Raw genomic sequence first — 16,714 nt, 5'->3', positions numbered from 1 at the left:
AGCAGAGAGTCGCCAAGTGACGCAGCAGGTAAGTGGTGGAGCTGGGGTTACAAACCTGTCATCCTGACTCCCGGGTTGTATTAGTGAAAGGTAATGACGTTTGGAACGGTGGCTTATTTTGCTAGCTTGGCCAAGAGATGGCTAAAGAGGAGCTCTGGATGATGATATGCAAAGGGTGGTGACCAAGGTGACTAATGTCTCATCTCTCCACCCTACTTTTCCTCTCTTAATAATAACAATAATAATAATAATGTTGGCATTTGTTAAGCGCTTACTATGTGCAGAGCACTGTTCTAAGCGCTGGAGTAGATACGGGGTAATAAGGTTGTCCCACGTGGGGCTCACAGTTAATCCCCATTTTACAGATGAGGGAATTGAGGCCCAGAGAAGTGAAGTGACTTGCCCACAGTCACACAGCTGACAGTGGCAGAGCTGGGATTCGAACCCATGACTTCTGACTCCCAAGCCCGGGCTCTTCCCACTGAGCCAGGCTGCTTCTCATCTCTACTGTGTTGTCTGGGCAGTTAAGGCGGAGATGCCGCATATACTGGGTAAAACACAGGCCTGGGAATCAGGAGACCTGGTTCTAATCCCAGCTGTGCCACTTGTCTGCCATATGGCCTTGGGCAAGTCACCTAACTTCTTTACCTTAGTTCCCTCGTCCTTAAAATGGGAATTAAGACTGTGAGTCTCATTTGGGACGTAGACTGTGTCCAACCTGATTAGCTTGTATCTACTCCAGTGCTTTATTCAGTACCTGGCACAGAGTAAGATTTTAGCAAATACCATTAAAAAATCTCCACGTCCCCTAAACAATTTAGTACTTCCTCACCCCCACCCTCCCAGCACTTCTGTCCATGTCCTAATATTCTCTTCCTTCCCCTACCTGTGATTTATTTTAGCACCTGTCTCCCCGACTAAACTGTAAAACTCCTCGAGGATAGGGATCACATATGCCTATTCCACTGTTGTCTTCCAAATGTTTAGCACAGTGCTCTTCACAGAAAGTTCTCAATGAATTCCATGGATTGATCGATTTGAAAAGGGTCCTGGACCCGTGTCTGTACCGAGAACTCGATTTCGGGCTTGCCCATGGGCACGTTCACAGTTGGGTGACTGCAGGAGTGCACTGATGCTACAGCTTCACCCAAAACAGGGACTCAGTTTCCAAAACCAGCTCTGGTCCCAGAATCAATCAATTCATTCATTCAATAGTATTTACTGAGCGCTTACTATGTGCAGAGCACTGTACTAAGCGCTTGGAATGTACAAATCGGCAACAGATAGAGACAGTCCCTGCCCTTTGACGGGCTGAGTTTACAGTTTTGAGGGGGGAACAGATATTAAATTTTGGATATGTACATAAGTGCTGTGGGACTGAGGGTCGGGATGAATAAAAGTACGAATCCAAGTGTGAGGTTGATACGGAAAGGAGAGGGAGAAGGGGAAATTGGGGCTTAAAGAAGGAGATGCTAACTTTAAAAAGGTTTTGAGGGTGGGGAGAGGGATGGTCCGTCATACATGACGGAGTGGTGTAGGGGAATTCCAGGCCAGAGGCAGGACTTGGGAGAGGAGTCTAAACTGTAGGCTCCTTTCTCTAGACTGTAATCTAGTTATGGGCAGGGAACGTGTCATCCGTCTCTGTTACATTGTACTTTCCCTAGCTCTCAGTACAGTGTTCTGCACACAGTAAGGGCTCAGTAATTACAATTAATTGAATCAGTGGTGAGTTAAGTGAGATCAAGTTACAGTGAGTAGGTTGGTATTAGAGGAGTGAAGTGAGCATGCTGTAGATGGTAAGATTGTTTCCAGTAGGGAACATATCTACTAACTCTGTATTGTATTCTCCCAAATTCTTAGTACAGTGCTCTGTTTACAGCAAGCGCTTAATAAATATGAATTGATTGAGAGAAATCAGCCAGGTGAGGTGGGGGGAGGGGGGCAAGGTGACTGAGTGCTTTTAAGTCAGCGGAAAGGAGTTTCTGTTTTGACAGAGAGGTGGATGGGCAATTAATGGAGGTTCTTGAGGAGTTCATACATTGCAGAAGAAAGTATGGGCTGGAGAGGGGAGAGACGGGAAGCAGGGAGGTCAGGAAGAAGGCAAAGCAGTCATCGGGTGGAATAGGATAAATTCTTGGATCAGCATGGAAGCAGTTTGGATGAAGAGGAAAGGCCAGATTTTAGCAATGTTGTAAAGGTTGAACAGGCAGGATTTGGGGACAGATTGAATATGTGGGAGAACCTCTTGACCACATTTGCCTCAGTGGGTACTTCCCCTGAAACGGGACCAAGCAAAGATACTCCTAAATTCAAACAGGCTGTCAGAAATCAGGAAGCCTCTTGAATGTAATTGAGGAAACATAGATGGAAAAAATAAAAAACACAAGAAGTTATCTAACCTGCACACTCCCCGAAGTGATCCAAATGTTTCACTGCATGTGTATATCTGTCCTGTGACGGAAGGTGCTGACCAAGGTGGTTTTATTCACGGGGTTGGGATCCGTCTCTGACAATCTGTCCATGGCCTAGTGGATAGACAGCATGGTCCTGGGAGTCAGAAGGACCTGGGTTCTAATCCTGGCTCTGCCACTTGTCTGTTGTGTGACCTTGGGCAAGTCGCTTCACTTCTCTGTGCCTCAGTGTGACCTCATTTGTAAAATGGGGATTAGGACTGTGAGCTCCATGTGGGATGGGGACTGTTTCCAAATGGATTAGCTTCTATCTTGTCCAGCGCTTAGAACAGTGCTTGACACAGAATATGCCAGTAACGAATACCACCATCATCACCTCCGTACACACAGGGATCACTTTCTGTACGGATGCGTTTCCTATTGACTGCCCCTGGTTTTTTAATCCTTCCAAGGCTCCTGCTTGAGCTGAGTTTACTCTGCAGCAAAAGGCATTTAGATGAGGCATTAGATGAGATTCTTCCCGAATAATTTCCTGACCATCACCATCATTCACCCTAGGAATGGGCCTGGAACAACTCCATCCCTGCTTATGAGTCATTCGTTTGAGGACGGTTCATGTGAGGTACTTTCTGGGGATGACCAGTGCAGGCTCACTCCAGCCCATCCTTTCTGCAGTGCCTGCATTTCTAGGACAGGCTTTTTTATCGCCCCCAAATTCCAATGGGGAAAGTAAACCCCAGTGAACCCGCCAGATCTTTCAGGTGAGAAATTCAGCTGTCTCCCATTCCGGGATGGTAACAATTCTGGGCACAGTCCTGGCTTGGGGAGGGTGGTGAGGTGGGGGTGGCTGTTATTCTTCCTGATGGGCTCCCCTACGATTGAAAACTTACATAGTTAATGGAGTAAGGCGGACTCAGCAGGAAGTTTCCTGGGATCGGCAGAAGCTGCTGGAAATGAACGTTTTCTCCCCTCCGCCCTGCTGAGTTGGGAGGACTTTTCATTGAGAGGAGCTGCAGGGTGGGAACGTTGGCTCATGGAAAGGTGCTGCTCCCATCACCTGTGGTTTTTTTTTTATGCTATTGAAGCATTTATGATGTGCCAAGTATTGTACTAAGCGCTGGGATAGTTACCAGCTAGTCAGGTTAGACCCAATCCATGTCCTACGTGGGGCTCACGGTCTTCACCGCCATTTTACAGATGAGATAACTGAGTCAGGGAGAAGTTAAATGACTTGCCTGAGGTCACACAGCAGATGTGGTGGTGCTGGGATTAGAACTTGTAAACCCAAATGGGACAGGGCCTGTGCCCAACCCAATCATCCCAAATCTATCCCTGTGTTCAGTAGAGTGCCTGATACATTTGTAAGCGCTTAACAAATTCCACAATAATTATTAACCCAGATCCTTCTGACTCCTGGGCTCTATACACGAGGCCAAGTACCCGTTTGAGCTACGTGGGTGACTGGGAGAGAGAGGCTGGGAGGGAGAAGGAGGTAGCAGAGAGTGGATTTGAGGCAGAACGGAAGAAGGCCAGAGAAGTAGGAGGAGAGTATTCATTCTTTCATTTATTTGAATTTAGTGAGCACTTACTGTGTGCCGAGCACTGTACTAAGCGCTTGCGAAGTACAATTTGGAAACAGAGATAAACCCTACCCAATAATGGGCTCACAGTTTAAAGGTGGGAGAAGGGCAAGTAGGCAGGTATCAATAGCATCAATATAAATAGAATTATAGATATATAGACATCATTAATAAAATAGAATAATAAATCTGTGCATATATACACCTAGAGTAGATATCACTGACACTTTAATGGGGAGGCTCTTTAAAGTGGGAGGTTGGAAGCCAAGAGGATGTCTTGGGTTGTTAAGGTTGCTTTCGTTCACTGATTCCTTCTCTATCACTCCCGTCCCTGAAAGCTCCACTGCGGTTTCTGACAACTGTGGTATATTTTAAGTGCTCCCTAGGTATCTTGCGCTGGGAAGATTCGGTGCAGTCAGGTGAGACCCAGTCCCTGTTCTACATGGAGCTCACAGTCTGAGGGGAAGGGAGAACAAGTATTTCACCCCCATTTTGCAGAAGAGGAAATGAAAGCCCAGAGAAGTTAAGCAGCTTGCCCAAGGTCACACAGCAAGCAAGTGGCAGAGCAAGCAAGTGGCAGATGTGATTAGAACTCAAGTCTCCTGACTCCCAGGCTTGTCCTCTATCCATTAGGCCAGGCTGCTTCTCTCTCTTTCTTGCTTTACACTTAATCTCTGGGGACCCTGACTCTCTCACGTGTCTCCAGCCACCACCTCTCTGCAGATGACTCCCAGATGTCTTCCCTCCTCCCTTAACAATTGTCTATTTCCTCTTGCCTGCAGGACACCATTTGGATGTCCTGCCAGCACCTCAAACTCAACATGTCAAACATAAAACTCATTATCTTTCCCCCACTCCTGCATCTCACTTTCCAATCTAACACCACCACTATCTTCCCCACCCCAACCTTGGTGTCATCCTCCACCATTTGCCACTGCTCAACTCTCATGTTCAGTCTTCTGCCAAATTTTCCCTGCACGGCATCTCCCGAGTCCACTCCTTCCTCTGCTCCCAATCTGCTCCCATCCCGGTATGAGCTCTGGTCTTTCCACAGCTGCACTGCTGCATCAGACTCCTCCCGGCTCTCTCAGCCTCCAGTCTCTATTTCCTCCGATCTATACTGCAAATTGTTGCTCCGAGCATCTTGCTGGAGCATTGCTCTGCCCACAGTCTCCTCCCTCCTCAAAACTCTCCAATGGCTTTTTGGGGCTGTCACAACCTACTTCTAGGCTCTCCACAATCTGGCCCAGTCTTCCCCATCAGCTGTCTTCAGCTATCACCCAATCCACTGTCCTAACTACTCCCAAACCAATCTCCTAGCTATACCTTGATCTCAACTCTCCTGTCTCCTGCTCCTCACTCATACTATTCCCCTGACTTGGAACTCCCTCCCTCCCCACATCAGACAGACCCCAGCTCTCCCCACATCAGACAGACCCCAGCTCTCCCCACATTTAAACCTGTCCTAAAATCCCACATCCTCTAGCAAACCTTCCTGATTCATTTCCCATCACTCTGTATTGTACTCGCCCAAGCCCTTAGTAGAGTGCTCTGCACACAGTAAGTTCTTAATAAATACCATTCACTAAGGGACTGTTGGATAGTCAAAGCTGACCCCTCCCGTGTGGGACTTACCCACTGATGGCCCTTCCAAAGTTCATCACCCCCAAGAATGAATTTCTGCTGAAAGGGACCATAAGGAGATGGCTTCAGCAAATGATGAAAGTCCTCTTAGCGGGAATCCGATTGTCTTTTTAAACTGGAAAGAACTTGGAAAGGTCATCTCACCCATCCTGCTGCCTTCAGGCAGGAGACTCATCTGACAGTCCTGAGAATCATATTCTCTCCTGAGATTGGCTGGGTGAGGTACAGCTCCCTCTCCTCCTTGCTTTGATCAATGATCATTCCCTCTTGAAGGGAAAAGCTGGTGAATTGGAAGATGCCCAAAGGAGAGGGTGACATATGCTGGGGTTGCCTTCCTGGGTTTCCTCCATTCGCTTCATCTGCCTTACGCAGCTGGTTAACCTCTTTTTATTTTTTCCTTTTTCCTTTTTTTCTTTCCCCACCGCTCCCCCCTACACTCCTGGCTGCCAGAATCTTATTAGCTGTGTTTACATGGCAGAGATGTCGAGCGATTAATTTTTAATGGCTTGGTTTATTGCGTGTTTGAACGGTTTATTGAGTAATTCCCACATTTAAGTGATTAATTCCCCAGAGTTCAGAACGACTGGTTAGTTTTACATTAATCAGGGTTTCTGAATGCCAAGAGACCATCAATCAATCCTTGCTGCTATGGAGAGTAATGTTAAAATACCTCAAGGTACAATGAGGTTAAGAAAAGAAGTGATTAAAGCCCCGTATTTCCCTCATGCAAGTTGGGTGTCATTTCCTTCTGTGCTACTTGGCTTCCTCTCTCCCTCCGTTACAGGATGCACAAAAGAAATCCAGATGCTAATTAGAAGAGCTGTGATGGTTTGTCACTCTATAGGATTCAAACTTCTCTGGTCATCAAGCTTGGTCCATCTGCCGTCCTGACTTGGGGTATTCGAGAGAGGTCACTTGATTAATGGTGAGGATTTTGTATATGGGGATTTGGAGAATTGGGAACTGGTCTCCTTTAAAAGTAAGGTCTTCGTTCAAAGCCAAGGTTGGGGGATAATGACGCTCGGCCTAACGCTCTCCTTCCCTTTCTACCTCGGAAGCTATTTTGAGAAGCTCTGCTTCTCTGACTTGATGGATCCGTGATACGGAGAGAGGTTCTCTAATAGCCACTAGCGGCTAGTACTAACCTGAGATCAAATGCCAAATACCATTGGGAAACTCTCTTTCTAGTCCTTTTCCTGAGATCAAATAAAGCAACTGATTTTTAATGTACTTGTCAATGTGTGAAGCTGCCTGTGTGCTTATATGTCCATTGCTCCAGGAAATGCCAAACTGGATCAAACGACTGACCTATCCAGGCTAGAGTTCTGGCTCTTCAGCAGTGGGAAGAAGAGTGGGAGGGTAAAACTAACTTGTTGCTCTCCCCTTTGTGGTCTGCTCTAGCCAGGAATGTTGCTTGGAGGGGCTAGGTGGGGGAGAGTACTTGGTAAAAGTAAAATCTCATTCCCTTAGACTTCAGGGGATTCTCTAAAAAACAGTTTTGAGCGATGTGCTGCCTCCCTTGAACCACAGGAGATCAGAGCTGCTATGAGTTAGTTTCTTTGGCCTGAAAAGTGTTCTCAGTGTGTTGTTTGGCGGACGAGGGAGGAGCGAAGAGGCGTCTTAGCAACCACACCCCCTTCCTCCACCCCGGTGGTCAGAACATCGTTTCATTTGGTCCACTGGGGATTAGGGGATGCTTCAAATTGCAAACCGCTATAGAGGGCATTCGGGGTTCAAATTAATGGATCGGCTGAATGAGGATACTGCTTGTCTTGGCACGGCTTTTGGACTTTTATTTTGGCCTTGCCATTTGCCTGCTGTTTGATTTTTGGGCAAGTCACTTCATTTCTCCGTGCCTCTTTACTCATCTGCAAAATGAGAGATTCAGTGCCCGTTCTCCGTTCTCGCTCTTGTGAGTGCCGTATGGGACAGGGCTGTGTCCAACCTGATTGTCTTGTCTCTACCCTAGAGTTTAGTACAGTGCCTGATGATGATAATCGTGGTATTTGTTAAGCGCGTACTAATGTGCAAAGCACTGTTCTAAGCGCTGGGGGGATACAAGGTGATCAGGTTGTCCCACTTGGGGCTCACAGTTTTCATCCCCATTTTACAGATGAGGTAACTGAGGCACAAAGAAGTTAGGTGACTTGCCCAAAGTCACACAGCTGACAAGCGGCGGAGCTGGGATAGTAAGTGCTGAACAAATACCATATATCATTATTATTAGTATCATGAAGTCCTCCGGCAGTAGTTCTCTGAGAGTGTCATCTTTTGAGCGGAAGGACAACTCTCCTACCCTTTGGAAACGCCCAGGGTTTCTCACTTCCTTGTCGATATCACTTTGCCACCCCCACCGGCCCCTCAGCCTCGGGATCCCTTTGTCCGGGCCACCCCGCCCCTGGATTCTGCAGCGGAAATTTGCCGGCAATTGAGTTAGCGTGTCCCGAAGAGATTAACTTTAGTAAGTTCCAGCTGAGAGCCAGTGAGCAGACTTAGCATTGTCCTCCCCTGAACACTTTTTCGAGTGATGTTAACGGTCCTTATCACTGTCAGCAGAGCTACTCGGTGCAGACTTCAATTTAGGGGCAGCCTATTGCTGGAGAAATACCACAGAAAATCTCTCATGTGGTGCAGACCGTTGGAGCGAATTGGGAATTTGATTCACCAAACTTGTTGCTCCAAGTAGGCTTTCTTCTTGGGTGAAAGTGGGTCTGGGTATGCCTGGTAGGGGGTGGGTGTGGGGAGGGGAGTGCAGGACAACTGAGGCAAAGTTTTTACGAGATGTTCTTCCCCTTGACTCTATTGCCATTGTTCTTGTCTGTCCGTCTCCCCCGATTAGACCGTAAACCCGTCAAACGGCAGGGACCGTCTCTATCTGTTGCCGACTTGTTCATTCCAAGCGCTTAGTACAGTGCTCTGCACATAGTAACGGCTCAAATACTACTGAATGAAAGGGACGGGCAGACTTGGCAGGGAAATCAAGTCGACATTGCATCGGCTGCAGATGTCCTTAATAGAGGCCTTTGGAGATGCCAGTATTAGATGCAGGGGTATCGAAAAGCTTTCTGATGCAGCACTGGGATTTGCCATCTAAGGAGGGTGGGAAGAGAGATTTTCCAGGATATGGCTCCTGTGACCACAGCTAGAAGCAGTGTGGTCTGGCGGAAAGAGAACAGGCCTAGGAGTGGCACCATCTGGTTTCGGATGCCTGTTCCGTCACTTGCCGAAGCAGCATGGCTTAGTGCAAAGAGCCCGAGCTTGGGAGTCAGAGGTCGTGGCTTCTAATCCCGGCCCCGCCGCTGATCAGCTGTGTGACTCTGGTCAAGTCACTTCTCTGTGCCTGTTACCTCATCTGTAAAATGGGGATTAAGACTGTGAGCCCCACATGGGACAACTCGATTACCTTGTATCTACCCCAGTGCTTAGAATAGTACTTAGCATATAGTAAGCGCTTAACAAATACCAACATTATTATTATTATTACTTGCCTGCTGTGGGATCTTGGGCCAGTCACTTCATTTCTCTGGGTAGCAATTTCCTCATCTGTAAATAGGGATTCAATACCTGTTCTCCCACCCCCTTAGACTGAGCCTCTTGGGGATTGGGACTGAGTCAGAACTGATTATCTTGTATCTAAACATACTACCTAGTGAGTGTCTATCAAGTATTATTATTTTATTGATTATTACTATTATTATGCCTATTCTGGGCTCTATCGGCATGAGAGAGGATTTACTTGGAGTCCTTGACTGGAGTATCTCCAAAAGCCAATAACCCACTAGGAGAGAACCAAGACCTCTCATTGTTGTGGTTTGTGGCAATGGATGGAGAAATCCTCCTACCTGTGGTGTTTGTTTGCTTAGGGGGCCCTTTATAAGCAGGTCAAATTTTTCTCTATTTCCTTCCCAAAAGCCGAGTACCTGGGGATTTAGCCAATCTCCAGACTCCTGGTGAAGGATGCCCAACCCCCAAGCACGTTCCCACTGGCAGAGACTTTTGCCAACACACTATTCCCCCAGTGGTCACTGGGGAGAAGTTAGTTGGGAAATATTTGCATCACCGCATCCCCTTTCTCTTTCCTTTTACCTCCCTCCCCCCAAAACACCTGACAGACCACAGCTCTCCCTATGTTCCAGGCCCTCCTAAATTGCCATTTCCTCCAACAATCCTTCCCCAGTTCATTTCCAACAGCACAGCTTGAACCATCTCCAAAGTAGCAACTTCTGGCACTTCTGTAAGCTCCTTGAGGGCAGGGAATGGCTTCCAGCTATTGTAATGTTGTCTCTTTAAGTGCTTAGTACACGGCGCTCTGCACACGGTAAGCCCTCAATATACACTATGAATGGATTGATATCCCACTCCCCACCTGCTTAACGGTTGCTTATTCAATTGTCCATTCAATAATTCCAATTGCTATTAATATATATTGCTGATTACATCTCTTTTTCTGTCTGCTCTTATTAGAATGTCAGAATCCTGTGGGCAGGGAACCATGAATCTTCATTTTGTTGTAAATTCCTACACATCTAGAACAGTGCACTGTAGTCTGTACACTGACATACTGGCCGGTGCCCTTTTCAGTATGCCACGAGAAGCAGTGTAGCCTAATGGAAAGAGCACAGTCCTGTGAGTCAAAGGACCTGGGTTCTAATCCTGTCTCTGCTGTATGACGGTGGGCAAATCAATAAACTTTTCCATACTTCAACATCTATACCTGTTCTCCCTCTTATTTGGACTGTGAACTCTGTGTGGAACAGGAATGATCTCGTATACTGCTTGGTACATAGTATGCACTTAATAATTATCATTAGTATTGTTTAAGTTATTAAGCCTTGAGTATTATGGAGTCTCTATCTCCACTGCTTTGTGCTCTCAGGAGATAGAATAACCTGGGTTCTAATCCTGGCTCCTCCACTTGACTGCTTTGTGACTTTGGGGAAGGAGTTTGGCTTAGTGGAAAGAGCACAGGCTTGAGAGTCAGAGGCTGTGGGTTCTAATCCTGACTCTGCCCCTTATCAGCTTTGTGACTCTGAGCAACTCACTCAACTTCCCTGTGCCCCAGTTACCTCATCTGTAAAATGGAGATTAAGACTGTGAGCTCCATATGGTCAACCTGATCACCTTGTATCTACCCAGCGCTTAGAACGGTGCTTGACACATAGTAAGCTCTTAAATATCATCAATTCTTCTGCCGCAGTTACCTCATCTGTAAAATAGGGATTAAGACTGTGAACCCTAGGTGGGCTATGAACTGTATCCAACGTGTTTGCCTTGTATCTACTCCAGTGCTTAGTACAGTGTCTGGCACATAGTAAGTGCTTAACAAATGCTATTAAATAAAGGGGATGCTGGGCCTTTTGACAGGCTGATTCAGGATCCTAGATAGGTAAGCAGAATTTCTGCTGAGGGGCTATGCGGGGGCAGGGCGTGGAGGGAATGTTAATAATAATTGCGGTATTTGTTAAGCGCTTACTATGTGCAGAGCACTGTTCTAAGCGCTGGGGGAGATACAGGGTCATCGGGTTGTCCCACGTGAGGCTCACAGTTAATCCCCATTTTACAGATGAGGTAAGTGAGGCACAGAGAAGCGAAGTGACTTGCCCACAGTCACACGGCTGACAAGCGGCAGAGCCGAGAGTCGAACCCATGACCTGTGACTCCGAAGCCCAGGCTCTTTCCACTGAGCCATGCTGCTTCTCACCTCTAGACTCTCCCAAACATTTAGTACAGTGCTCTGCACACAGTAAATGCTCAATAAATATGATTGACCAAGGAGCCAGCTCTCACACAGGTTCTTCTGGGGACAGCCCCAGATGGAAGGCATCTCTAGGTCGTGGGACATTTGGATATTTTCTTTCGGACTGCCAATATGGCATCACGGAGTCACGCAGCAATAGGGTCAAGGGGGAAGATGGCCCTTGGCAGTCACGGGACACCGCCTGGAGAATAGGTGCAAGCAGCCTCACTTCTCCCCCACTCCTGAGCTGGGGTACAAACAGGTGAGATGAGAAACAGTCGGAATTACCTTCTATTAAGTAGCCTGATCAGATGGAAAGAGCTCCGGAGCAGAAAGCAAAATCCGTTTCCTCAAGGAACAGACAATTTTACAATCTCCTATTCTAAGAGGGAAAACCCATTCCGTGGCCCATCCCTGCCGGTGCTGGGATCCAAGTCCATCTGACTTTTTTTTTTTAATTTTCTTTTTTCTTATTCTTCCAGAGCTCCAGGGTGCCCTCCCACCAGACCCTGTGTCCCAGGCTCTTTGCCCTCTCCTTGTCACCCCTGGCCTGACTCAGCACCCACCACAATGACAACCTTGGTCATCGACAATGGGACGGGGCTGTGCAAGGCCGGTTTTGCGGGGGATAATGCTCCCAAACTGGTGGTGCCCACGGCCGTCGGCATCCAGATCTCCCCAGACAACATGACGGCCTCCGGCCTGCAGAACAGGAACATACTGACGGGATGGGAGACCTCCCGGAGCCTCTTGGAGCCGGGCCCCACTCTGGCCCTGACCTTCCCCGTTACCCGGGGGGTGGTCACGGACTGGGACGAGATGGAGAGGCTGTGGGGTTACGTTTTCCAAAAGCTCCACGCGAGGCCGACGAAACACCCCGTGCTGCTCACCGAGTCCCCCAAGAACAGAGCGGCCGATCGTGATAAACTGTTGCAGGTGGGTAACGGTGTTGGCGTTTGTTAAGCGCTTACTATTCATTCAATAGTATTTATTGAGCGCTTACTATGTGCAGAGCACTGTACTAAGCGCTTGGAATGAACAAGGAAGTGCTGGTCGGATGGGTGGGTTGGGCAGATGCTTGCAGAAGAAGGCCAGGCTGCCTCTCCTAACACCCTCTTGGGCAGAGCCCTGCTGGCACGGGGTAAAGGGACCGGGTTAATTTCCTTGGGTGGGGTAGGCGGCAAGGAATAGGAGTCGTCATATCTAATCCCGGCTCCTCCACTGTGGGCAAGTTATTTCTCTGTGCCTCAGTTACCTCATCTGTAAAACGGGGATTAAGAATGTGAGCCCATGTGGGGCAGGGACTGCGTCCTAGCTGATTAGCTTGCCTCCACCCCCGTGCTTAGTACAGGGCCTGGCGCATAGTAAGTGGTTAAATACCACGATTATTACTTATTATTATTTTTTTATTCTGCATCCACCGTGTGTGAAGCACCGTACTAAGCATTGAGGGAAATCAGTGGTATTTATTAATCATTTACTTTGTGCAGAGCACTGTACTAAGCACTTGAGAGAGGGCAATACAACAGAATCGGTAGATTCGACCCCTGGCCGTGAGGAGCTTACAGTCTACAGGATAAGTTACAGAGATGAGAATTAGACATGGTCCCCGGTGCTCAAGGGGCTGACAGTCTCAATATAAGAATGTGGTAACAACAAAAGAAAAGCAGCACCACAAACTATACAGGAGACAAATCTGTCTTTGCAACAGTCTGCCAATAAATCAGTGGTATTCTGTCGAGTGCTTACTCTGTGCACAGCACTGTACTGAGCGTTTGGGCTGAATTGTACATTCCAAGTGCTTAATAATGTTGGTATTTGTTAAGCGCTTACTCTGTGCAGAGCAACTGTTCTAAGCGCTGGGGGAGATACAGGGTCATCAGGTTGTCCCACGTGAGGCTCACAGTTAATCCCCATTTTACAGATGAGGGAACTGAGGCACAGAGAAGTGAAGTGAGTTGCCCACAGTCACACAGCTGACAAGTGGCAGAGGCGGGATTCGAACTCATTACCTCTGACTCCCAAGCCCAGGCTCTCTCCACTAAGCCACGCTGCTTCTCTAATAGAGAGCTCTGCACACAGTAAGCACTCAGTAAATATGATGGAATGATCTACTATAATACAACAGAGTGATGATAATAATAATAATGTTGGTATTTGTTAAGCGCTTACTACGTGCAGAGCACTGTTCTAAGCGCTGGGGGAGATACAGGGGAATCAGGTTGTCCCACGTGAGGCTCACGGTCTTCATCCCCATTTTACAGATGAGGTCACTGAGGCCCCGAGAAGTGAAGTGACTTGCCCACGGTCACACAGCTGACAAGTGGCAGAGCTGGGATTAGAACCCATGACCTCTGACTTCCAAGCCCGGCCTCTTCCCACTGAGCCACGCGGCTTTGTAGATGTGTGTTCCTGCCCACAAGGACTTTCCAATCTAGAGGGGGAGAGAGACTTAAAATGAAATTTCCACTCTGTTCCTCCTTTATTCTAAAGACTATCTGCTCTCCTCCTCCACTGTGGCGAAGGACTTAAAAACCATCCAAAACGTCATTTAGCCCGGGCCCCCTGGTCATGCCTGGGACGCTTTGGTGACAGTTTCATTCATTCAATAGTATTTATTGAGCGCTGACTATGTGCAGAGCACTGTACTAAGCGCTTGGAATGGGCAATTTGGCAACAGATGGAGACAATCCCTGCCCACGGATGGGCTTACAGTCTAGTCGGGGGACTAGTCATGATGCCTAAGGTTTCTTTCTTAACTGTATCTGGCTGCAAGGAGAAGTTTTTAGGATTAGGAAGTAGCACAGTGAAGTCTAATCTCCAAGCAAGGTTCATCTAAATAGTAGTAGGGGAGACCTGGGTTAGTCTTAAAAGAAGTGGCCCAAAGGTCAAACTGAGTTGCGGAAATGGGCTGGAGGATCAATTTTATTGAGCACTTACTGTGTGCAGAGCACTGTACTAAGCCCTTGGGGGAGTACAATATAAGACGCATTCCATGCCCACAGTGAGATTACAGTCTAGAGGGGGAGGCAGACATTTAATATAAATATACTACTGATATGTACATAATGATGGTATTTGTTAAGCCCTTTCTATGTGCCAAGCACTGTTCTAAGCACTGAGGTAGATTCAAGGTAATCAGGCTGTCCCACGTGGGGCTCGCAGTGTTGATCCCCATTTTACAGAGGAGGTAACTGAGTCACAGAGAAGTTAAGTGACTTGCCCAAAGTCACACAGGTGGCAGAGGCGGGTCTAGAACGGAGGATCTCTGACTTCCAAGCCCGTGCTCGTCCCACCAAGCCAGAAAAGTGCTGTGGAGCAGGGAGGAAGGGGGCGTGACTAAAAGGAGCAAGTCAGGGCGAAGCAGAAGGGAGTGGAAGAAAAGGAAAAGAGGGCTTAGGCCTCTTGGAGGAGATGTGTCTTTAATACGGCTTTGAAGAGGGGGAGGGTAATTGTCGGATATGAAGAGGGAGGGTGTTCCAGGACACGGGTGAGATGTCATCAGTGAGATAGATGAGGAGGAGAGAGAGATGAGGAGCAGACACCTTTCCTTCCCAAGAGAAATTTGGGAAGCCATGGGTGGAAAACTGGGCTTGGAGAGGAGTGTGAAGCTAGAAGGACTCCTTGTCGCTCCTGGAAGCCCCTCTCCCCAGCGTGCCATCTTCTTTCCTTCTCTCCTTAGATCATGTTTGAGACCTTCAACGTCCCGAGCACGTTTCTGGGCGTTCAGGGGCTGCTGGCACTCTACGCGTGTGGCCTGGTGACCGGTGTGGTGTTGGAGTCTGGGGCGGGCGCCACCCACGTGGTGCCCGTCCACCAGGGCTTCGGCATTCCGCACGCCACCCTGAGCCAGGAGCTGGGGGGGCACGACCTCTCCCACTTCCTCATGAAGAGACTGTTGGGCCCCATGTACTCTTTCTGCAGCCTGGCCCAAAGGCAGGTAATCCAGGACATCAAGGAGGACCTGTGCTACGTCGCCAGAGACTTCGAAATGGCCATGCGAAACTCCGCTAGGGCACCCTCCATCAAGACCTACAAGCTCCCCGATGGCAACGCGATCTCCGTTCCGGAAGAGGATCGGTTCGGTTGCCCCGAGGCTCTCTTCCGGCCCTTCCTCCTGGGGCAGGGCTCTTGTGGTCTACACCACAGCCTCTTCGAAGCTGTAGCCCTGTGTGATGCCCACCTGCACAACTCCCTCTTCTCCCACCTGGTGCTCTCCGGGGGCAACACCCGCTTCTGCGGCTTTCTGGAGCGCATGAAGAAAGAGATGACGGCCCTGGCCCCGCCCACTGCCAGAGTCCAGTTGGTTAACGCGCCGGGGGGCTGCTTCTCTACCTGGATGGGTGGGTCCATGCTGGCCGCCCTGTCCACCTTCCAGAACATGTGGGTGACCCGTGAGGACTATGATGAGATGGGATCGTTGATGATTCAGAAAAAGTCCCCGTGAAGGGTGACCGTCTTTGCCGGATGTTGGTCCTGGAGGGGCTGGGGCCAAAGAGGGAGGTTTTATGTTTCTTCCTGGGGTGGGGTCTTAGGGCAATGTCAGAATCCATCTGGGCTTCTCTTCCACCCCTGTATGACTGAGGGGACCCGCAGGACCCGATCGGGGGGGGGGGGGGGGGCGGTTGGTCTATCGGGTCGCGCTTTAATTTCGGTCGTCGCTCGTCCACATCGAGGGAGGGCGGCTGGGAGGTACAGGAGTGTTTTTATATTTTTATACGGGAACTGTAAAATAAAAACGGAAGCATGTATCGTCTCAGATGGTGTGTGTGTGTGGAGGGGGAGATGGGGGGAGAGGGCAGGGGCCTCAGTGGCAGACTGGGACTAGGGTCTGATCCCTCCGTGAACTCGAAAGCAACTGCAGGGCGGTGGAGACCAAAGTCTCTGCTGTATGTGTTGCCTTGGATTCTTCCCTTGGGAAGACAGGAAACCTGGGTTCTAATCTGAGTTCCATCACTCGTCTTCTGGGTGACCTTGGGCAAGTCACTTCTCTGTGCCTCAGTTTCCTCATCTGTAAAATGGGACTGCAGTAACCATTCTCCCTCCCCGCTAGACTGAAACCCCATTTGGAATAAGGACTGGGTCCAACCTGATTACCTAGTAACTACCTCAGTGCTTAGCATAGTGCTTGGCACCTAGTAAGTGGTTAACCACAATTATTATCACTACTCGGGCAGCTGGAGGAACTCTGTGGCCGCAGGTCAGAGCCGAGGGCTTCCTTAAAAGGAGAGACATCTATCTCGGGAAAAGTTGGACTGAGGCTCCCTTCTAACCTCCGCTTCAGGCAAGGTGGGGATCAGAACAAACTCTTCTTTCTCATCAAATCCAGATATGAAGTTTAA

At 48.7% G+C, this 16,714-nt stretch overlaps 1 protein-coding gene across 1 annotated transcript in view; it reads left to right on the top strand.

The window, feature by feature from the left end:
* Positions 1-16,128, top strand: part of ACTL8 (actin like 8) — a 63,047-nt gene extending 46,919 nt beyond the window's left edge. Inside the window, exons 2-3 of the mRNA XM_029066301.2 lie at positions 11,855-12,308; positions 15,055-16,128. Coding sequence (XP_028922134.1) covers positions 11,943-12,308; positions 15,055-15,819 — 1,131 coding nt within the window. The 5' untranslated portion in view covers positions 11,855-11,942 and the 3' untranslated portion in view covers positions 15,820-16,128. The remainder of the gene's footprint in view (positions 1-11,854; positions 12,309-15,054) is intronic.
* The last annotated feature ends 586 nt before the right edge of the window (positions 16,129-16,714 follow it).

The sequence above is a fragment of the Ornithorhynchus anatinus genome, chromosome 5 (genome assembly GCF_004115215.2).
Source record: "Ornithorhynchus anatinus isolate Pmale09 chromosome 5, mOrnAna1.pri.v4, whole genome shotgun sequence".
Lineage (NCBI taxonomy): Eukaryota > Metazoa > Chordata > Mammalia > Monotremata > Ornithorhynchidae > Ornithorhynchus > Ornithorhynchus anatinus.
The sequence above is the reverse complement of the archived record's forward strand: the minus strand, read 5'-3'. Positions and strand labels throughout refer to the sequence as shown.